Source organism: Podarcis cretensis, assembly GCF_951804945.1.
Source record: "Podarcis cretensis genome assembly, chromosome: 9".
NCBI lineage: Eukaryota > Metazoa > Chordata > Lepidosauria > Squamata > Lacertidae > Podarcis > Podarcis cretensis.
The window spans coordinates 27,544,864-27,568,861 of NC_137178.1; the positions used below are offsets into that span (position 1 = coordinate 27,544,864).

The window sequence follows — 23,998 nt, forward strand, 5'->3', positions numbered from 1 at the left end:
CAGGATCCATGTTTCTTCCAGCCTGACCTCCATTCTTAAAAGTAAAGCCTGTGGGGTACTCCACATCTTGTTTCATGCTCCTTTCAAGTCCAAATGTCCCCAAAGCTCCGACTTCCACCTTAGTCAGATTTATAGTCCTTCGGTCTTCAGATTTCCACATAAGGAGATCTCTCAGTTTTCTGCTCTCCAATTCAGGCCAGACTTTCCACATCAGATTTTTATTTTCCTTTGTTACCATCATGTCAGGCCACAAATTGCATCTCTCCTTTAACATCTGCAAAATTACAGCTCCTCCTTCCTCTTCTTCAGGGGCAGCATATGTTTCCTTCTCCATTTTCTCATGGCTCTCAAGTTTCTCTATTTCTCCAATTGAATAGGCTTCCTGCTTCAAATCCTTATCAGATTCAACAATGTTATTTACTGTTAAGTCCAGAGTTGTGACGTTTATAGCCAAAACATCGATTTGGCCTTGTAACTTTCCCAAGAGAACAAATGCTCTTTCCAATTCAGCCTGGATTTTCCCTCCTCCAGCCATTTTTGTAATGTCCCTAAACCCCCTCTAGGGGGTTTTTGGTTCCTTAATGTTCCTTTCAGCTCAAGTCCAAAAATCAAGTTAGTTTGTATCAGCCCTTCCTTATTTTCAACAAATTGCAACAAATATAACCAGCAGAAGCAACAGAAACAAAGTTCTCTTTTTCCTCTGACAGCTAACTTGACAGCTGTCAAACTCTTCAATACTTCATCAACAGGCTCTATCGCGGGACGCTCCCGGGTCCAGGTTGGGGGGTGAAACTTCAGCTCCCAAAGTTAATCTTTTATCCTCCAGTAAAATTTCTTATAATGTCAAATCGTGAAAGTTAAAATCTTTTAAAAAACAAGAAAGAAAAGATTCTCTCGACCTTAGATAGCAGGTCCTTTGCTTTAGATTATTTACAAAGGGGGGGGGACTTCCTTTTTAACCCTTCCCCGCTCGTTCCTGATTCAACAAAATTTTCTTTAAATTCCAATTTTCGTACTACTCACGGGTTGTTCCTTCAAAGTCCAATTGTTCCAAAAATAGTCAGCGCTCTCCGACAATGGCTTGCGGCTTCACTCCGCAGAAGGAGCAGTCTACTCACAGCACCGTGCCGCACACCGTCCCCGTTCCGGAGCCTTTAAAAAGGCTCCTTCGCAGCTTGGGGGGGCGCAAATGGTGCCCGCCGAGTCACCACGCTCACAGGCATCCGTGCCTGTGATTTTTAAAGGTCCCCGCATCGCCGCCGCGGACAAGACCCGATCCTGCGGAGCCGATTCCCTCCGGAGCTTGGAGGGAATCCGCCATTAGTCGATGGCGCTAACCTGGAAGTCTTCCTATTGATTTTAATTGATGTGGTAATAAGGGAGTGGCTGCTTACTTACACTGTAATCACACATAATATCTTCTACCCAGTGGAGTTCTTCTGAATAAGAGGAAGCACTATTACAGAAGGCCTTATGGCCAATTAAAATGATAGAGGCTTTCTGGGAAATATGTAACAATTGGGTGCGTGCATAAAATGTTGGGTTTGTTACTATTGAGGGCTTTCTTGGAAGTTGTGCCCTCCCTGTGGAACGCCTTCCTGTTACATGTAAAGGAAATAATTATGTTTTTAATTACTGGAATTTTTAATTATTGGAACATTATTGACTAATGTTTCTAATTATTGGAAGCTGGCCCAGAGTGGTTGGGGCAACCCAGTCATATGGAAGGCATGTAAATTCTTCTTCTTCTTCTTCTTCTTCTTCTTCTTCTTCTTCTTCTTCTTCTTCTTCTTCTTCTTCTCCTCCTCCTCCTCCTCCTCCTCCTCCTCCTCCTCCTCCCTGGGCTTTCTACAGATTTGTGCTTATGTTAATTTTAGGAATAAAAAATGAGGGTTGAAAAGTTTAATTTGTGTTTTAAATAATGAAATGTATGATTAATTGATCACAGGGGCAGTTGTAACTAGAAAATATACATATTCTGGTTTGTTTGTAATACTATACTATTTTTTATATAATTTGAATTAGGTTAAAAGACAAAATTATGACCCCACTTGGAGCAAATTATGTTATTTATAGTGGCAGTAGTTGCTAATACAGTTTTTATTAACTGAGGATCATATTATGTGTTAATGGAATGTGCTATATTATGCATATAATTTTATTAATGCACTGAATTTTCATTTTAATATTTTTCTACAATTTGCCTATTCAGAGATGAGTTTTATCTTGTGGTTTGTTGAAATAGCCTCTATTGTGTTGTGCTATGAGTTGACATGGTTCTTAACTGCAGCAGTGGTGGGTAGTATTTTGGTACCATACAGGTGACTGCAAACTCATGGTTCTGGGCAGTTTTCAGACTTGATACCTATGTGTTGTATTTAAGCTGATTGCATTGACTGACATTAACGGTTAATACTTTCTGTGATTCTCCCATCTATTTATCTCTTGAAAGTTGCACTTAGTGTTAAATAAGATGGAGCAGGCCCTGTGAAATCATGCATGACTGATGTTGGAGTGACTTGTGTCTCATAAAATGACTTGTGAAATCTTGTGACTTTGTGGTGCAGAGTCCAGAACAGTTCTGATGGAGAGTGAAACAAATGCTCCACCAAAATTCCAGAGGACAGGGAAGCATCCAGAAGGGATTCTACAATTTACTCTTGCTGTATGAAAGGAGCCTATCACAGCATGTAGTTTTTCAGTGTGCTCAGAGGACAGTGAAATTGGCCATCTAATTCTTGGCTGTGGAGAAGTCAATGGGAGGCCTAGTGCATCAGAAGTTCTTCAGTGACTGCACCCGGCATGCAGGGAGCCTTGGAAAAGACAAGAGGAATCCTGGAATGGCTCCTAGGCAGCAATTGGGCTCACTTCATCTGTTGAGGTTTATTTCATGTCAAGCAAGCAGCTACATTGAGCACTGGCCATTTAGTGGTCTGAAGGGCTGCAGGCATAGTGGGGAGATGTAATACTGGAATGGACCAAAAAGCATCACGTCTTGGGTCCTCTTTGGAAATGCATCTAACCCAATTGGGTAGCCAGAACTTCGTCCCATCTCTTGTCCAGGCTACATTGTTTACATGATATAATAATGAACAATGTGATGTTGGAGTTTAAAATATCAGATACTTCACATTGTTACTGGGCAGTGTTTATTTTTTATGTTCTGAATAACATATGTTGAATTAATTCTTTTTGTTTGTCATTTCAGCTATGAAGTCTTACATTCCATTTTTCATTCTTCTTTGGAGTGCTGTCGGAATCTCAAGGGCTGCCAAAATCGTTATTGTGCCGCCAATTATGTTTGAAAGCCATCTGTATATTTTCAAGACCCTGGCCTCAGCCTTGCACGAGCAAGGCCACCAAACAGTTTTCCTTCTGTCTGAGGGCAGAGACATCCCTCCATCTAATCACTATAGACTGCAGCGTTACCCAGGAATCTTTAATACCAGCACCTCAGATGAGTTTCTTCAATCCAAAATGAGGAGTATCTTTTCTGGGAGACTAACAGCCCTGGAACTGTTTGACATTCTGGAACACTATTCCAAGAATTGTGACATGATTGTAGGCAACAAGAAGCTCCTGCATGCCCTGAAACAGGAAAAATTTGACCTGCTGCTAGTGGATCCTAATGAAATGTGTGGATTTGTTATTGCTCATCTTTTAGGGATTAAATACGCAGTTTTTTCCACTGGACTTTGGTATCCAGCAGAAGTAGGTGCTCCATCACCTTTAGCATATGTTCCAGAATTTAATTCACTTCTCACAGATCATATGAACTTGCTAGAGAGGCTTAAGAACACTGTTGTATACCTGGTTTCAAGATTTGGAGTCAACTTTTTGGTTCTGCCAAAATACGAAAGGATAATGCAGAAGTACAATGTACAGCCAGCAAGGTCCATGTATGACTTGGTTCATGATTCTAGCCTGTGGATGCTGTGTACTGATGTAGCACTAGAGTTTCCAAGACCCACCCTTCCAAATGTTGTGTATGTGGGAGGAATCCTTACCAGACCAGCCAATCCTCTACCAGAAGTAAGGTTTGCAGAGTTTTTTTGTTTTTGTTTTTTACCTTTATGTATGATGATTTCGTACAACTACTGTTTTATACTCTGTTTTTAAACTATTTTTCTGTGGCTTCTCAAGATCACAGGACAGGTGTATTTTGTAATAAGGTTTCATATGCTCACTTATTTCTAGGACTAGTGCACAGATTGCTAGACTTTTTCAGCCTGAGGGCTGCATTCAAGGTTAGCCAACCCTTTTAAGAATTGCATAGGGGGCACATACAAATAGCACACATACAGCACATGCACACACACAAATTTACTGGCACACAGTGTTCCATTTTTACATTCTGAGCATGATTTAAATTCACTGACTTGAAAGTAATTGCTTTGCTTTTCTAGAATCAGGTCTGTGAAACCAATTCTAGATGAAAGCCAACAGCTTTAAGTTAAGAAAAAGCTAAGAAACCATTTTAATTATCTGGAAGAGGCAAGTTGTGGTTGCTTAAGTTAATATTGCAGAGGACCTTTCCAGTAGTGGTGCCCGCCCTGTGGAACGCCCTCCCACCCTCAAAGAGATAAACAACTATCTGACTTTTAGAAGACATCTGAAGGCAGCCCTGTTCAGGGAAGTAATGTATTTTTAATCCTTGTAGGAAGCTGCCCAGAGTGGCTTGAAAAGCCCAGCCGGATGGTTGGGGTACAAATAATAATAGTAGTAGTAGTAGTAGTAGTAATAATAATAATAATAATTAATAATAATTATACAGATGCCTACATCTGATGTAGATGGAATACTTCTGACTCTACAAAGTTGCTAATTCTTTTTGGTACTTATTTTTAATTAAGGAATTATGAAAGTGGTAAGGCATTATGTCAGTAAACAAGGGCAGATAACACCTCAACTATTTAGTCATAATGAATTTTAGTCTGGAGATTATTAGGCAAGAAACAAGGAGCAAATTTATCTATCTGTGATTGTAGCAGATGACATACTTGTGACGGTTCTTAATCTCCTAAGTGAGAAACCAGCCAACATCCAGGTATACAGCAGAAATGTGCAATCTTGTCTCTGAGGCTGCAGATGGCAGAGCCTGGTGGATTGGGGACTGCATAGATAGAAATGCATGCACACAGGCAGGCAGAGTGCACAAAATGCCTATTTCCATTCTGATTAGCAGCAAAGGAACAGATATTTTCTCCGCTGCCCAGCCGATGGCTCATTGGCTGGGTAGTGGGGAAAGATGGGCATGGATCCCCAAGGCTTTGTGGAGCATACAGAGAGCAGCAGCAGCAGGGTTTGGATAGCCTACATATGGTAGACAGTGAGTCTATGACAGAGCAGTGATTTAAATGCCACAGTCCTCAGTTACTTTAGCTGTACACAAGGGTTTGCATGCTCCCAAATGGACTTGAGGTTTTTGAACTAAAGAATTCAACATCTTAAATTCCCAAAAGTGTTTGAGAACTAATTCGAGTTGGTTCAGGCTTACAAAAACATTTTCAAGGGGCTATCCTGTCCTGTCCTGTTCATTGTACACACTCCTTTTCTCTCTCCACTCCGAATGATTCTTTATTGTGCCCCCCACCCCACCCGCCAATATGCCTTTCCTCTTTCTCATGTGTACTTTATTCCTTTCTCCATCCCATCTGAATGGCAGCTGCTGGTCTTCTGCCCTCTGATTCTTCAGGTGTTAGTGGTGGTTTCCCACGGCGTATTTTGTTCCAATTTTATCTTGGGGAAGTTTTGTTCTTTGGTAATACTGCTCTTTAGGGAGAGTTTTGGGTTTTGTGACTATGTAATGCATTGTACACTTTATCTCTTGAGAGTCCTGATTTAAACATTTAGTGCTACTATAATCTGTGGAACCCAGAGTAAATAGGAATACTCTTGTAGATAATTCTCACAATTTCATTATTTATTTATCTTTTATTTCATAAAATTTATACCCTCCTTAATTGTAGAAAAAACCCTCAAAGCAGGTTATGAAAAAGATAAAAGAATAAAATTATCACCAAAAAATTTACACCCATAATTTGAAATATGCGGAAAGTTAAAACCACAGCAGATTAGACTAAAACAAATGAACAAATTTGTTACTAACAAATTCATACTAACTTTCTAAGCATCTGGGTAGGCTGGTCTAAATAAGAATGTTTCCAGCAGGCACCAAAATAGAATGTTAAAATTATGATTAGGAAAAGTAGAAAAGAGGCATAAAGAATGAAGGAAAATGCAGCCACCCAAATTTTAGCTAAAAGACTATAATCCTATCTCTACGTACATGGGAGTAAGCCTCATTGAACTTGGTCATAGAAAGAGTATCAGTGTGTTCAGCATTATTCTCAGCATCAACTCACTCATTTTTAATAGGATATTTTGGTATGTAACATTTTAGTTGAATAATCTTTATGCATATGCATAAAAAACTATTTTTGTTCAGTTTAAGTAATATGTAGAGTTGCTCAGATTTGTTCTGTACGTGATGGTTGTTCTGTTCGTCTTGCCTTCTGAATTAAGTACAGTGATCAATTTTCAGTGGGGTTTTTTCCTTAAAAAATTGCATGTTATGAATGCAAGCCTAATGAAATCACACACACATACATTTGTGCTGTAACTTTATGTGCATTTGCACTCGTGTGAATTGGTGACCTGTAAGAGGGAAAATGGTTTAAATTGAAAACTGACAAAGCTCCGCCCTTTCTCAAAGTCTGGAAGTCATGAACTGAGGATTGAAGCATTGCTTGCCGGTAGTGCATATGAGTATGTATGCACCTGTGGACGAAGTCCAGCTCAGGCATGAGAGACTCTCTCTTGCTTCCTTCTTCATTCTCCTTGTATGAAAGAAGAGTCATTTTAAGACAGTACTAGCAGCTGTCTCCCAGAAAAAGTTTTCAGGAAGGAACAGAAAGTACCACTTCTTTCCTCTCAAGAAAACATGGTAAGAAAAGAGAAAGTGCTTCCCCTCTCCCCCTGTTTGTGCATTTATAGGACGTTGCAGTAGTGACACACTACTGGTATGTTCTGCAAAATGGCAAATATCTCTCCATTCCCTGAGACCTCTGCAAATGCAGAGGACTTGTCAGTAGTGACCACAATAATGGTGGTCAGTAGTGGTGTCAGTAGTGACCACAATAATGAGTTTTAATAGGAAGCAAAGTGAAAATTTGTGGTGTTCTGTGGATTAACTGAGCACTATCACTTTGCAAAGAAGATTAAATTATTTTGTAACCTTTCATAATGCTTTCAGCTTGGTAAAAACTGCCTTGCTAAACATTTTTGCATAAATAAAGGCGTGAGTTTTATGCAGCTAAATCTATTCAGATGCCTATTTATGTTGTTTATCACTGCAATTAAACTTGTAAAAATGTTTGGAAGATGCCTGTTCTGAGTTTCTTCTACAGAATTATACTTAAATAACATAGTTACACAGGTAGGTAGCCATGTTGGTCTGCCGTAGTCGAAACAAACAAACAAAAAAATTCCTTCCAGCAGCACCTTAGAGACCAGCTAAGTTTGTTATTGGTATGAAGCTCATAGCAATAACAAACTTAGTTGGTTTCTAAGGTGCTGCTGGAAGGATTTTTAATTATTATTAAGTAACATAGTGAGGGTGCAGGAAGCAGCTTTTCATAACCTAAAAGAAATGCAGTATATATTAGGTTTTTGGCCTTTCCGATTTGCAAACACCGGTCATAATTTCCTTTATTCCTTCTTTCTCTGTGCTTAAGAAATGTGAAATGTTTCTTGTTAGATAGTCAGTTTTTTTTCTTCTCAAAAATCCTGGTGATTAGGTTATCTGGTAGAATTTCATAGATGGAAGTTCATAGATGGAAAGCGTTTACAGGGATAATGAGAACTGTCTTTTACTGAGCCAGGCTCAGTTTTCTCTTGGTCAGTATTGTGTACCCTGACTGGAAATGGCTTTTCCAAATGGGGCCTTTCCTACTTGGAGATGCTGTGGATTGAACCTGAGATCTTTTGCAAGGAAAGCATGTGTGCTCTGCCACTGATCTACAGCCATTCTGCCTACCCCATTGCAGCTCAGGGAGAATAAGTTGTAATGTTGAGTAATGAAATGTAATTTTAATTGTTATTGTTGTATCATGAACAATAATTTAAGAACCTGTAGTTTATTCCTCCCTGACTTTAAACTAATCTCCTTCATTTCTAAGGGGAGGAGCTCTTACTATCGTATCACTGCTTTGAATGAAATGCATATTTCATATTGGTAGTGACGCTTCTTTTGAGCTAAGAACTGCCAGTTTTAGGTAGAGAATGCGACAGAATGCTCCCCCAAATAAGAAGCTATTTGCATGTAGAAAAATGAATGTTGGGGGTTCAAGTAGGGATTTCTATTACCAGTGAACAATACAATTCTGAGTAGTTTTGGAATTAGTTTTACTGCATGAAGAGCCACTGATCTGTATTTGGCTCAATTCATGCAAATTTAAAGGATGATATGAAATTTGGAAATATTGCCCAAACTATTGTGAATTGGTTTTCAGGTGTTTGTGAATTAATCCTTGATCTAATTTCACTAGCTGCTGGTGTTTAGAATTTGGGCAGTCAGGTTTCTTTTTCCGCTGATGGTTATACTTGTAACAGCTATACAATGGTCCCTCGGGTTAAGAACTTAATTTGTTCTGGGGGTCCATTCTTAACCTGAAACTGTTCTTAACCTGAAGCACCATTTTAGCTAATGGGGCCTCCCGCTGCCGCTGTGCTGCCGCCGCACAATTTCTGTTCTCATCCTGAAGCAAAGTTCTTAACCCGAGGTACTATTTCTGGGTTAGCGGTTAGCGGAGTCTGTAACCTGAAGCGTCTGTAACCTGAAGCGTCTAACCCAAGGTACCACTGTAGTAGATTTGGGACAGAGGTTAGCAGGGAGGAGGCTGTGCTGTCCTACACCTCTCTCCTTGCTTTCTCCAGCAATGGTGGTCTCACAGTTTGAGGCTGACCCAGAAATGGGTCACTCTCGCCATTTGGCAAGTGAAGGGAGCAAGGAAGGCGGGGGGTTAGCTCACTTCTCCTTTGACAGCACTGCAAATTGGAGCGGCACTTGCTGTTGCTTCTGGCAGGCACAGTATGTGCACGAGAGCTCTAAATATGAGTAGAGGACATCAGTAAATGGAAGACATTGAAGCAGCCATTTTCAGATAAATTCTCAATTCAGAGTTGCATTTTCGTGCATTGCTTCCATTGTCAACTATAACTAGCAATGTGGAAAGTCACTCATACACACTGTTTAAAAAGAAGTACTTTTTCTCCCCCCCCCCCCAAGTTAAGTCTAGATTGCATTTTTGACAGTGTCAGACCTAGTTCAAGGAGGTGTTTCTTAAAATTGGTTATACTCCATATTGATGCTAGGGCTATGGCTGAAGGAGGCTAGATATTTGGATTAAAGCAAAATGTGGGAAAACTTTTCATAGAGGTGCTGATAAAGTTCTCCAGGCTTGATACAAGCTCTCTGAGGCGCATCTTAAAAGGGAGATGAGCTTTATGAACTCCAAAATTATTTTCTATGAGATTAAGAGATTCCTAGTTTATTCACCCAGTGATTTCCCAAACCCATTCCCATCTTTCTATTTAAATTACATTTAATGGGGTGGCTAGCAAGGAGCACCAGTGATGATTAGCCGGAATGTAATGAATGATATTTTGTATCAAGGAGAGAGATAAGGGACTCCCCCCCCCCATTTTTTCTGGTGTACTGCTAGCATGCTGTTGAAGCCACTGTGCCCTTCCATCCTATCACTTGAGCAGTTTGCCAGAGGGAATGGAAGAAGTGATCTGATTCCCCTTTTTACCTTTAGTTTATCTCTGACATGCTTCTTGACAAGAGTAACTTTAAAAGGAAAGGGTTGCAGGGCTGCTGATTTATTAATTTATTGTAAAAAAAACCCTCAAAGTGGTTTTCAAAAAGACAAAACAATAAAATGCAGAATAGTTGAATGATTTCCAAAGTTAGATTGCCTTGAAAAATTAGCTTCTTATTGATGCGGTATTAAGAACTGTGAGGTTGTCACTTCAGACAGTGCCAGGATTATTATTTTTATATTTTCTGTTTCTGTTTCTTATATGCTTTCCTGATCATGGGTTTTCTATTTGGAAATGGACGCGCACATGTTTCTAAGATTTGTAATGTAAGAAGAAATAGACTATTTGTTAGACCCTAATTTTGAGACCACATCCTTCTAAGATAAAAGTTGTAGCAGCAACATGTACCATCATGTTGAGGTGCTTTGAAACTCCATTGCTCATACAAATGTTACAGACATTGGATAGACTTAGTATATATTCTCAGACTGATTTAAGAATTATTTTTATAGATTTATGTGAAACATTGCATCTAAAAATTATTATTTTTAAGCAAATGCATTCTCCTAGAATATCCTCCACTGATTTTCCAGAAAGCATTTATGATGGGGTAAAAGCTTTTTAAATGTAGCCTTTTATATATAGTATTTGTAACAAAACTTCAATAAACTTAATTTTACCTACTAATAAGGTAGCTCATCTTTCAGTTTTTTTCTAAATAATTATTTTATAAATTATGTATTCATGGCTTGTACAGTAACATCATCAAGATATATTTTTGTGAATTGATGATTGCTCACAAAAGTCTTGGGCAAATAGGCGCTGATGCTTCTGCATATTTGATTCCAACAGCTGAACAGGGAGAGAGCTGCAGACACTGAAACCAAGTTATGTTTGTATTTATGTGCTTTGTTTATCTGAAACAAAGCTCAGTATTAGGCACCACTGGTTACTGCCAGCTGGGACCTCACACTATAGTCACAGCTGTGCAGAATAGCTAGCTAGAAAAACCAAAGAGAACAAAGATCACACAGTACTGTAAATACAATACCATATCTGTCTGATATCTTGTATTTTTTATATAAATACTAAAATGGTTAAAGCAAAACTGCAGGGAGCACTTTAGTAGTGCTAATTCACACGCTTGAAACCCTCTCCTAAAGTGTATGACCTTCCATAAGAATATGAATTCATGTGATTTGACATAATGTTTTGTCTTTGCAACAGTTTCCTAAATGGAACCTGATTTTTTGGAAATGTAGCTGAAGTTTAGGTTTAAAATATAGCTAATACTCATTTCCAGATTAGAACCTGCTCTGAAGAAAGATCTGTGTATGCAGAATGGTACTAACATAATTGCCCATGTTTCTGTTTTGTTAGTGAAATGTTATCAGTGTTAGGAGGCATGTCCACTAATCAACTTAACTCAGTTCCATTGCTGATAGGGATAAAATATAGTTTGATATGATTCTTACCTTAGAACAATATTCTGGATTTTAATTCAAATGACTTTGATGGAACTTTTGACCAGGGCAACATCCACATTTCCCTTCTTTGTGGTACCCTTTCAAATCCAGTTCAGATTTATGAGACCAGTTCTGATGGGCACGGTTGAAACAAAAATGTCAGGTAGGTAATAGAGATGTAAAAGTGCCAATAACTAGGCCTTTGGTTGGTATGTTTGACATACAATACCCTTTTAAAATGCTGCTCTTCTGGGGGTGTGTGTGTGTGTGTGTTATTGGGTTGTTGTTTTTATTCTGATTATATATGTTGTGATCTTTTCTGTGAACTGCCCTGAGACCTCCGGGTATAGGGTGTTATATAAACTCAATAAATTGGTAATAATAATACTACTAATAATAAGGCATGAAAAGGAATATAAGTTGCCTTCATACTGCCCTGGGCTTTCTGAAGTGAAGACTAAAATAAAGATCAAAGGCCTGCAGCCAAAGATTTGACTGAGAAGTTCCATCAGTATATGAAATTGAGTCCTCATTAGGAGCAATCACTTCTTAGGATTCCCTGGGCCCAGCCACCAACCTACAAAATTTCCCTCACAGGGAGGTGGGGTTTAGGATGGGTTGATTGGGTGGAGGAACTTGTAAGGCCACAGTTCACCTCCAGTCTTCACAGGAGCAAGTTGCCCACTTGAAGCTTTCCGTGGTGCTGACCTGCATCATGAGTACATGCTATAGGCATTCGGAATATCTAGCCTTGTACTACTGTTAGAGAAAGATGAGCACGTGCCAGTCAGTTCTGCCTTCTAGCTGTCGTCATACATATCCCATTGGTTACAAGGCTTCACTTACATAAATACAATACATTTTAGATGGACCTCACCTGTGATTTTACAATTGGAGTTTTTTATATAGTGCTTCTGCTGTGTAAGGTGCTTTGCAGAGTGCAGGAGGGCAGTTCCTGCCCTATAATTTGACACAGGAGAGTGGTAAGGAGTGGCAAGTTGGTGGAAAAGGAGAAGCAAATGTCATTTGAAGACATGTACAGGGAAATCAGAATGAGGAGAGGAGGATGTAAGGCTGTCGAGGACTTTCAGCATAAGAACAAGAAATTTGTGCTGGATTCAGGAGTGGGCAGGAAGCCAGTATAGAGATTTGAAAAGGGGCAGAACAGGCATCATGGCTAGTATCCATGAAAGAGGTGAATGGTTTTGTCTGTAAAGTGCTGGGGGGACGGGGACGGAGAAGCCTCCAATAAGTCAACGGAAGATCATAAAAGCAAATATTGTAGAATTTAAAACAAAATAAAAAAAATTCCTTCCAGTAGCACCTTAAAGACCAACTAAGTTAGTTCTTGGTATGAGCTTTCGTGTGCATGCACACTTCTTCAGATACACTGAATCTGTGAATCACCCAATCCCACCACCCTTCTGAGTAATACCCCTCCCCACCTTCTCACTATATAGAAGGGTCTGGTGACTTCTGTTTCAGTGTATCTGAAGAAGTGTGCATGCACACGAAAGCTCATACCAAGAACTAACTTAGTTGGTCTTTAAGGTGCTACTGGAAGGAATTTTTTTATTTTGTTTTGACTATGGCAGACCAACATGGCTACCTATCTGTAATTGTAGAATTTAGTTCAAGAGCTGACTGTAATATGAACTGGAGTTTTCACCAAGAGAATAGAGAGGAAGGGCCAAATTTTTGCCATGCTGTAAACACAGAAGCATTGTGACTTCACAGCAAAATATAGGGGAGAAAAGAGACAGATAAAAGGTTTGTGTCTATACAGCAGGGTGACAGGAGACATTGTCGACTAATAAGTAGAAAGTACAATGAGAAGGGCTTGGGTGGAAAAACCAGAAATTCAGAGTTGGCTATGCTAAGACATTAAAGCATTCAAGGACAAATATCAGGTGGGGATACAGGAGTGGATGAAGGCGTAAAAGTATCAGGTAGAGAGATGTGAAACTGGATATTGTCATTGTCATTGTAATGGGATGGGATTTGATAAGGTCTCACAGAGACAGTGTGTGGAGAGAAAGGCCAAGAATATATGGCTCTCCAGTGGAGAGAGGAAGCACTTCCACTGTGGAAATACTGAAGGAATAAGGTTGGAGTGGAATCAGCTTAGGATAAAGTCATGGCTAAAGAAATCAAGTGTATGGAAGGCAGCAGTGAATTGAAGATGGATGAGACAGAGGCATTCTGATGTGTAAGTGATTTTAATGAGGGTGATTTCAGTGACCTGCAGAGGGTGGAAGCCAGACTGGAGACAGTCAAGATTGAAGTAGTCTGAACAAGAAGTTAATGCAACATGCTCTAGTAATTGAAGGATAGGCCAAACAACAGTTTCTTGAGGAAAGGGGAGAGAGTACTGTTTTTGAATACTGCAGGAAACAAGCAAGAAGGGGTTGATAATATGACAAAGAGGAAGAATAGCAGTGCTGCGGGGGGTGTGTGTGTGTGTGTGTGTGTGTGTGTGTGTACAATTTGGAGTTGGTAGGAAAATAATAAAAGGTGCACATGGAAGGGTTAGATGAGGACACTAGTCAATTCAAGGGAGATGGGGATGTTGCAGGAGGTGTAGGAATATGGAAACCTCAAAGATTCCTATCCTTAAATTAGAAAATATGTTGACTTCACTAAGGGCTTGTGAAAATTCTAGGACCAAAACCCCCCCAATCTGCCTCAGATGAAGTGTCGGTCAGTAAGTGAAAAATATTCTGTAACTTTCAGATATTTGGGTTCTTTTATTATTCTTTTATTCTTGGTTACTGATTTACCTCAAAAAGTATTTCCTTGTGTGATGCTAATCTTTGCTACTGAATAAAGTAAATAAAGTTTACATTCTGCAAGCATATAATTAATCACTTATTCTACTGGCATTACCCCAAAGTTTCAAGTATGTACAGTATTGTTGCATCAGATCTCCCATGAGTGATTTGGCTGACTTTGTGCTGGAATATGAGAGGCAAAGTTCACGTCTTGGGGTTTTCCAATTACATGTAAAAATGCGTGGGCCTTGTATTATTCTAGTGATTGTAATATTCTGGATTATATTTGTACTATTTTTAAAAACTCTGCTCAGAGTGCTGGAAATTTAAAAGTCTTCAGGAACAATATGTAAATTTGTATTACCTCCAAAGTTCAGGCTGTAGATGAAAAGCTAAGAAAGAGTCGCTTGCCTAGTGCTTCCAATTAACTTAATGGCTAAGGCCTTCTGGGTCATAGCTCATGTATTTCACTGTCCTGCCACATCCGTCCACAAGATGGCCCACACCGCAAGACTTAGAGGTTGCAATCATACATATGGCCAAGAGTAGCAGTCCCTGCTATGACTGCATCTCCCTCAAGACTTCTTCAGCCAGACACAGGGGTGCCAATTTGAATAAAATATTAGAGGGGCACATGTAAGCCCTGCCCCACATAAATAGATCATCATGGTACGATGCACGCACACAATTTGAATGGCAATGCCCATAAACTTGGGTGGCGCTCCTCCCTCAAATATTTTATGGGGGGGGGGCTGAAGACCCCTCCTATAGGAGTTGGCTCCTATGGCCAAGCATGTGTCTCTTGGCCCCCATCTTTGCAAACTGCCAACCTGCCTGCTTTCCCTGTAAAAAAGTGCTGCTTCCTCTTTCAGCTGGGGAAAAGGTGGAGAGGAAAAGGGATTGATCCTGAATTGCTTGGCGATTGAGTCACCATTTGACCACAGCCACACAGCTGAGACATTCTTGGCTCAATTTACACTCTCCTTATGAAACAGGTCATTTTTTTAAAAAAAAATTACAGTTACAGACAATAGGCTGTGATTCAGCAGTTGAATCCATTCCTGAAAGTCATAGTGGTATTTGCATGTTAGAAATGACTTTCAGAACTGCATTAAGTGCTTTAGGCACAATCAATACATTACCCTGCATACCAAGATAGTGTATGAATCCTTGGTGCAACTGATCAGCCCCGGGAGGATGCTCAGGTGTCCAGTGTGTATGCCAGTTTGTGGTTCCATCTCCACCTTAGTCATGAGATGCCTCGAGCTATGGGCAGCAATAGGAGAGCCTCAAAAAAAGTCTAGTTTGCTCATGGTTTTGATTGTGCAGGATCCTCCTGACTTATGGGATGAGGAGGAAGGACTTAACTAGTGACATGCTCAGGCTACTTGATTACTTCCTCCTTTTATCCCATCCTTGACTCCCTAAATATCGGATGCCCTGTAGCGGGTGATGGAAATCTATTTCCCTTTGAGTATCTAGTAATTCCATGGGCTGGGTTTCAATTCTGCACTTGTTGCATTTGTGCTTTCTGGATTGTACTCACAGTTGTTTTTAATTAATGAAATAATGAATCTTCAACAAAACTGCATTTATCGTATGGATTTGTTTTGACACTGTTTGATGATAAGGGAGCATTTCACTTTGTGGCATGGTGTTTGCTAGCCGTGACAGCAAGCTCTTTATTTTCTCAGGATCTCCAAACGTGGGTGGATGGTGCTAATGAAAAAGGCTTTGTCCTTGTTTCATTTGGAGCAGGAGTCAAATACTTGTCAGAAGATATAGCACATAAATTGGCTCATGCTCTGGCAAGACTTCCTCAACGAGTTATTTGGAGGTATGTATAATAGCACAATAGCTTTGTCAATGGGTTTAAAACATTTATGGATATCCAGGACCAAGTCCATGCGTTTAAAGCATATTGAAAGCACATTTCTCATTCAAAGAATTCTGGGAATCGTAATTTGTTTAGGGTTATAGGATTTGTGGTTCTGTGAAGGGTAAATTGCACCTGCCTGCTTTTTTTTGTGGGGTGGGGATGTGCTTTGAATGGATGGTGTTTATGCAGCCCAAGTCTTGTCTAGGAGAGTGCAACACAGGCAGCAAAAAATACAAAGGAGTGGCACCGTCTATTCCAGGCGCATTCACTCACCTTTCTGTACTACCTGCCCACAGAACTTTTAAGTTGCAGTTCACAACAGGTGGGAAAGAAGTGTAGGCCAAGAAAATAACTCTTAAGGTCCAAATCAAGGGGGGGGGGTCTAAAAATGTATTGCAAATATTACATGGTTGTTTAATTTGAATTTTAACAGTCTTATTTATCATCAGTGTGTTACATTGCATGCGCTTTCTTGAACTGAAAACTGATCTGATGTATTTGGCTTTTAGCCTATTTGTGAAACTTTTAAAATCCATCACCTGTGCCTCATTTGATGCACCTGATTTTCTGCCCTTGTCCTAACCCAGGGGCAGAGAACTCCACCCTCCCATGGGCCATGTTAAACAAGTGGCCTGCCCCAGTCCTGCCAATCAGATGTTTGTGGTGCTTGCAGTGAGCCACTTTGAAACCCTGACAGTGATCTGATGCTTCAAAGCGCCATGCACAGCTATCGGCAAACCGCCAGTCAGGGCTTCCAAAGAGCCACAAGGTCTTTGTGGGCACCATCAACCAGCTGATTGGCAGTGCCTGCAACTCCCAGTTTTTGGTCCAGCCACAACTTTAGCTGCCGCACACTTCATAACATGTATTTATTTTATTTATTTCATAAGATTTATGTACCACTCAAAACGGTTTACAAAAAAGATAAAATTTAGAAAATTACAGAAAGTTAAAAACCACGATGGAAGAGAGTAAAACAAATTAAAACTCATACAAACTTTCTAAACATCTGCATAAAAGGTAAAGGGACCCCTGACCATTAGGTCCAGTCGTGACTGACTCTGGGGTTGCGGCGCTCATCTCGCTTTATTGGCCAAAGGAGCCGGCGTACATCTTCCGGGTCATGTGGCCAGCATGACTAAGCCGTTTCTGGCAAACCAGAGCAGCGCATGGAAACGCCGTTTACCTTCCCGCCGGAGGAGTACCTATTTATCTACTTGCGCTTTGACATGCTTTCCAACTGCTAGGTGGGCAGGAGCAGGGACCGAGCAACGGGAGCTCACCCTGTTGCGGGGATTCGAACCGCCGACCTTCTGATCAGCAAGTCCTAGGCTCTGTGGTTTAACCCAAAGCGCCACCCGTGTCCCTAAACACCTGCATAGGCTTGTCTAAATAAGAATATCTTCAGACACCAAAAAGAATACAGTGAAGGCACCTGCCTGATACCAGTAGGCAGGGAGTTCCAAAGTTTTGGTGCTGCCACACTAAATGATTGTCTTCTTACAGATGCGGTGCAAGTATTATGTGGCAGCTATAAAATGCCTGTTCCTCCAATTGAAGCAGTTGATTGGGTACATATGGGTAAACTGGTGTCAAGTTGTTAAGGGCATTGTATACTAATGGTAACACCTTGAACTCAGCCATTGAAGTACATCAGCAAGCAGTGCAGAGCATAGGTGTTAACATGCTGAGAAGGCGGCAACATATATCATGTCAGGTATAGGACAGGTGTGTTTCACTTGGCCAAAACAGCCTCTTGGGTAGCCCTGGCAGGTGTATTTTGGCCCGAGGTCCAGAAATTGCCTACCCTTGTCCTAACACATAAGCTATGTGTTTCTATTTTTAATGAATTGCATACTGGATTTTAAATCCTTTGATTTGCAAGTCACTTGCACAGTAGAAAAGGAGCTAGCAAATTGTTCTATAGATCTTCCTTAGAATGCATTTTGAAACTGGTTTCTTTTCTCTGTGTTAGGTATTCGGGGAAGAAACCTAGGAATTTGGGTAACAATACAAAACTCATAGAATGGTTACCGCAGAATGACTTACTGGGTAAGTAGAATTGGAAGTGATGTTTAGTTCTCTCTGCTCTTAAACACTAAAATCCCATTGTATCTTATTTGTAAAATACATTGGATTTCTAGATTTGGTATTTATTATTAAAAACCCAGGTTCTGATAGCTCAAATAGTGTTTCGGAAAGATATGTCCACTTTCTGTATTCACTTTTGGTTGTGAATATGGTTTTATTTGTTTATTATTTATTATGTCAGTATACCACCTTTTCCTCCAGGGAGATCAAGGTGGTATACGTGCTTCTCCGCCTCCCCAGTTTAACCTAACAATAACAGCCTTGTGAGGTAGTGACTGCAGTGGTCGCCCAGTGGATTTCATGACTTGAGTGGGGATTTGAACCCTGGTCTCCCAGGTCTTAGTCCAACACACTAACCACTACACCACACTGGCTCTTTTCTTTGCACTACCAAAGGTATACTAATGTTCTTAGTGGTACATCAGCTATATTATCGCTAATAATGTAGCATTTAAGGGAGATTGCCTCTCTTGGCAGTATATACACCTACTTAGCATCTGCTCTGACCATTGTTTGAAAAGTGAAGCCACTGATGTTTTTATTGCCCACACTTTGAAGCATGAAGACAGAATTTAGATCTCGTGTGTAGTTCGAAAAGTGGCTTGGCAAGCAATAGCTTGTTTCTGTGTTCTGCAGCCATGGCAACAACACTGCCACATGCACATGTCACCTGCAATGAAAAAGCACTTTTCCAAGGGAGATGGGGAAGCCCTCCTATTCCCATTCTAAGTTTATGCAAATGCCTATTTATTAAGTACATAGATACGGTATTTTATGATAAGTTAAAGTTAACATGAAGCGTTTTCTTCCCTACACCTTGCCTCTTGCCGCTTTAGGTCACTCTAAGATTAAGGTCTTCCTGAGTCATGGTGGTCTGAACAGCATTTTTGAAACCATGTACCACGGTGTACCTGTGGTGGGAATTCCTCTTTTCGGAGATCATTATGACACTATGACCCGAGTGCAGGCCAAAGGCATGGGAATATTATTAAACTGGAAGACTATTACGGAGGATGAATTATATAAAGCACTAGTGAAAGTTATTAATGATCCCAGGTAAGATTCCTTTGCTAAGCTTCCACTAATGTGGAAAAACAAGTCTATAAAGTAGTTATAGTAGCCATATGCAACTGTCCACTGAGTTTTAATGGTTGATATTTTATAGATATTTATGATTGTGTTGTATAATATCAGATGCATTTTATTTTATATTATAATGCCCTGGGCTCCTCTAAAGGAAGGGCAAAACAGAAATGTAACAATATAATAAATAGATTTCATAGATTCACCTCCAGAAAATTACATTCAGAGGTGATGAAGCAATTAATTGGGGGAATTGCATAGATGCAATATGCTGAATTAGTTCTGTTTTTCCACTTCACAGCTACAGAAAAAGGGCCCAGAAGCTGTCTGAAATTCATAAAGACCAACCGGGTCATCCTGTTGATCGAACAGTCTACTGGATTAATTACATCCTTCGTCATAATGGAGCACAGCATCTACGCGCTGCTGTTTTCACAGTCTCTTTATATCAGTATTTCTTATTGGATATTGCCGTTATTGTACTGCTTGGTACTGCCTTACTCTGCTACGTTTTGGTCAGGATAGCAAAATTTATCCGCAAGCAAAGCAAACATCTTTGGTCCACTGATGAACATGCTACCATTAATGGACATTACCAAAATGGGATACCAAATGGCAAGTATAGAAGAAATGGCCACATTAAACATGAAAAAAAGGTGAAATGAGCCAACTACCCAATGTACATTAGCAGCGAATCAGTTCTATAATTGAATTTTATAGCTGTAACTTAGTCTAACACCTACTTAAAGCAAAACAATAAACAGTTCTAACGCTCCCCTACAGTATGTAATCTTATGCGATTAAATTTTGCAGAACTAAGGAAAATCTTTAGAAAAATGAAGCACAACCTAAAATGCAAAATGTATTTTATTCTTAATACTGATGCAAAAAGTTATTCTGGCACTGAAGTTTTTTTAGAAGCCTTAATTCTCTGAAGTAATTCAATAAGTATATTTATGACTTCTCCATTTGTGAATCTACATGTGTGCGTCCCAGATAAGGAAAGGTTCACTCTTACTTGGCAACTATTCTTCCTTTTTTTCATATATTCATTCACATTTTTCCAGAGAGAACTTTGTTTTGATTCCTTGAAGTTTCACTATGTTATCTGGCAATGATGTTAAAGTCATCTTTCCTGGTGTTTGGTATATAGCAGTGAACAAACTGCAGAATCATAATGCAGCCATATAAATCATATTCTTAAACGGCACTGAAGAATATGATAACAAAACACTAATTTTGATATACTTCTTAACTCTTCCTTTCTCTTCCATTTCTTTAGAGAAAAGGAAATTGCACAAGAGTACCGTAAGCTGTAATTTTATATTTATGTATATTTTATCTTCCTTCTTCACTTTCCACATATCCATTAATTTATGCCATTGTAAGGGTGTTGTTTTATTTTGATAATTACAAGGGCTGTGTGGATAGATTAGATAGATTTAGAAAAACAAATGAAGCAGAGGGGAAAGAAAATCTGCCCCAGGCTCTTTGGAAAAGGTCTTGCCATGTCCCTTGAGCAATGCAGAATCAAACCACCTTTGGGATTTGTTACAAAGTTGAATGTCTTTGCTTTTATATTATTGCAATTAAGTTCCCCACTCGCACCCCAGAGCCATGGTGGTTCTGAGGTTCACTGTCAATAGTTCTATCTGTGTTCCTTCTGCTGGTCTGGGCCACACAATCCATGTTACATAGTTGCCAACATCAATTCTCTGAATAAATTGGAGGCTATCCTTTTTGTCAGTTACTGCTGTCTTTGTAGAGGTTTGATATCATGCATGACATTGAACCTAGGAAACCTAGTTGGAATGTTTGTCTCTGCCCACGCCCATAGCTGCCCTTCTGCACAACACTTTCAATCACTGTAGCCGATACCAGACTTTTCTGGCTTTAAACAGAGAATGGGAACATAGGGCGTTGAGCAAATATCAGGACGGTCCTATTGAACCAGTGTTGGCAACTATGAGTTTATTAATTTCCATGTCATTCTGTTTACTTGGAATTTGCACTGCACATGTTGTGAGTGTCCGCTGTATTTATTTGCAGTTTGAAATCCCATGTCTTAACAGCAGGGGCTGGGGGCGGGAAGTCTCTACTGAGTGTTGTTCACTAACATGGGAAGAGTTCTGAACAAAACAGAATGCTAAAAATCATCTTCATACACAGTGACATGGCATTCCATTATCATCCCATCAGGAGCCTCTATCTTGTAGCAATAAAGTAGCATTGCAAATGTGCTTCTAATATTCAGTACAGGACAGTTGTACTGCCTTTCCAAATACTTGAAGAAAAAATGATATTATCAGTAAGTCTGTTAGCTTTATCTTTTTACAATCCTATCAATATGTGGCAACTTAAAGGAACACAAAGAGGCAATGAGTGTTGGGAAAGTGACAGGACCTAGAGTGTATGAATGAGTTGGTTTTAATGTTTTTCTTATTGATGGTACACAAGCACTGACCGGATGATTAAGAATAATTTAATCTCCACTGTGATACAACTTAAGCAATAAACATGGATTTAATATAGAAACAAATAGTTGGAAGCACATCTTTATTCAAACACACTTGTCTGTTTATGTGTATACTTAACAGCTATACCCTTTGTGTGCATGGCTAATATCTGTTAGGTTTTATATTCTTGTGTGCGTATGTTCTGTATATACACTCAGTCACACATTACATAACACAGTTGAAAAGAAGAAATGCTCCTATTTCTTCATGCCTTTGGTCCACCGTCAGTTTAATAAAATGGGCTCACTTAAGTCTGCAACATTGTGTTCTAGTACAGTGCAGTTTTTCATCATACGGAAATTCTTGGACATTGCTCACTGTGTGAAAAATAAAGCAAGAAAAGAATCAGTGTGGTACTAATATTGAAGTTATTTAGATTGAGGAATAGCTAATTTCCAGAAAATCTTCCAGGTATCTCTATCTTGTACCTAGTTTGTATGCTCCCTAACATACCGGACACTTTTTATTCTAGATATGTTTGTAGACGAGACCACTCGAGATATGTTTGTAGAAGTAAATCCCTACTGGGAGTAATGGAAGCTAGGGTTGATTAGTGTAACTATTTAGGAAGAGCTACTTCGACAAAAACTTCCTTGTGTTTATTAGATGTGTCTGTGAGGAACACTGTTCATGTGAATTGGCTACCGTGAATATCCCCAAAAGGCACATCATGATCTATGTGAGAAAATTCACCCAGCTTGTCACGTGCACAGCAGCAACTTGTCCTTTTGGCAACCAGTTGTCACAACTGATTTGCAACAAATGTTTTCACATAACCTCAAAGTGGTTGCTATAGAGTCCTGTTTGCCCCCAAAGTTTTGATGATCTTGTAGTCCTTAGTATTATACCTTCACAATAAATTGGTTGGGAGAGACTCTCATGAGACTGCTGTTCCCAAATAATTAATTTCTTAGTACAGTAGTCCCTTGGGTTAAGAACTTAATTCGTTCTGGAGGTCTGTTCTTAACCTGAAACTGTTCTTAACCTGAGATACCACTTTAGCTAATGGGGCCTCCTGCCGCCACGCAATTTCTGTTCACATCCTGAAGCAAAGTTCTTAACTCAAGGTACTATTTCTGGGTTAGCGGAGTCTGCAACCTGAAGCGTCTGTAACCAGAGGTACCACTGTATAGTTAAGAAAGTTAACTTGCCATGTAATTTTCCTGAGTTTGTTTATTATCTATTATTTTATTTCATAAAAATTATACACCACCTGATTGTTAAAAACCTCAGAGTAGTTTACAAAGGGAATAAAACAATGAAAGCTGGGTGTTGGCATTTCACCCAGCTGTTTCTTTTTCTCCTCATTTCCCTTCAGGGAAAGATGATCCTTCAGAAACCTCAATGGGAGCAGTTCAGGAACAGCAAATTCATTTGAGCCATTGTCTTTCATATGATTTTTATAAATCAAGATTGCATCTTGTCAGCATTATTGGGTGATAGTGTAAAATTAGCGTTGCTCAGTTTGAATAGTGAAGATGGAGTTAATTTTTCTGCTATTCAGTGAATTAAAACCCGTGTTACCTGAGTACTCGGAGAGGTGCTTAAAATAACTGAATAAACAGAAATTATGACACGCATTTAACTAAGCTGCTTTTGTATTGGCTCCAGAAGAACACACAACATTTTATAACGCGCACAAACAAACAAATAGTTTAAAACACACAATTCCACATTGACATTGCTGTTTAGCTCAAATGTATCAAATTGTGTCTTTCAAGTTAAAGTTCATTTAGAACTGCGTGTTCTGAGAACGAAGGAATGTGTTCAAAGCAAGTGATTATGTACTTAATGTGAATTTTCATGCCTTGTTTAAAAAGTCAGATTAATGTAGGAATGGGATTAAACAGAATTCTGAGGCCTGTGAAAGCAAAACAAAGCAAAAATAGACTATCCCCACCCTGAAGAATAGATTTTTTTGGTCAACTTCATGACAGAAGGCTAAACTTTATATGAATGTCAATTGGTAGTATAGTGTGTGGGCGGGGAGTGTATTTATGCATTTACACATGCACATTAGTACTTTTTGGTAATGCTACTCACTGGTACAGAGTTCCATCACTTTGGGGGGGAGGGGGTTGTGCCTGTGGCGCTTATATGAAGATGTGAGTACCAGCACCTCATTTGTTAAATGCACAGAATGTGTGTATGTAAATTTTTAGTCCCCACAGGGTGTGAAGAGACGAGTTGGTCCATTTATTCAAAAATAAAATACATGCAGCTTCAAGTGATAAGCATCATATGTAGCTTGATCTGCCAATGTGTGCATTTAAAATAGCTGAAGGGAGCTCCAGTACTTGGACATATTGGCATAGTGATGCCATTGTATTGATACATTTGTGCTTTGAAGGGCTTTTCCCCCCCATT

At 39.6% G+C, this 23,998-nt stretch overlaps 1 protein-coding gene across 6 annotated transcripts in view; it reads left to right on the forward strand.

Annotated features, from left to right (window-relative positions):
• The window catches only part of UGT8 (UDP glycosyltransferase 8), a 47,331-nt gene extending 27,434 nt beyond the window's left edge, over nucleotides 1-19,897 (forward strand). For all 6 annotated transcript variants that reach the window (XM_079990242.1, XM_079990245.1, XM_079990243.1 and 3 more), the window contains exons 2-6: nucleotides 3,209-4,032; nucleotides 15,757-15,899; nucleotides 17,917-17,993; nucleotides 18,869-19,088; nucleotides 19,417-19,897. In XM_079990242.1, coding sequence (XP_079846368.1) covers nucleotides 3,211-4,032; nucleotides 15,757-15,899; nucleotides 17,917-17,993; nucleotides 18,869-19,088; nucleotides 19,417-19,780 — 1,626 coding nt within the window. In that variant the 5' untranslated portion in view covers nucleotides 3,209-3,210 and the 3' untranslated portion in view covers nucleotides 19,781-19,897. The remainder of the gene's footprint in view (nucleotides 1-3,208; nucleotides 4,033-15,756; nucleotides 15,900-17,916; nucleotides 17,994-18,868; nucleotides 19,089-19,416) is intronic.
• The last annotated feature ends 4,101 nt before the right edge of the window (nucleotides 19,898-23,998 follow it).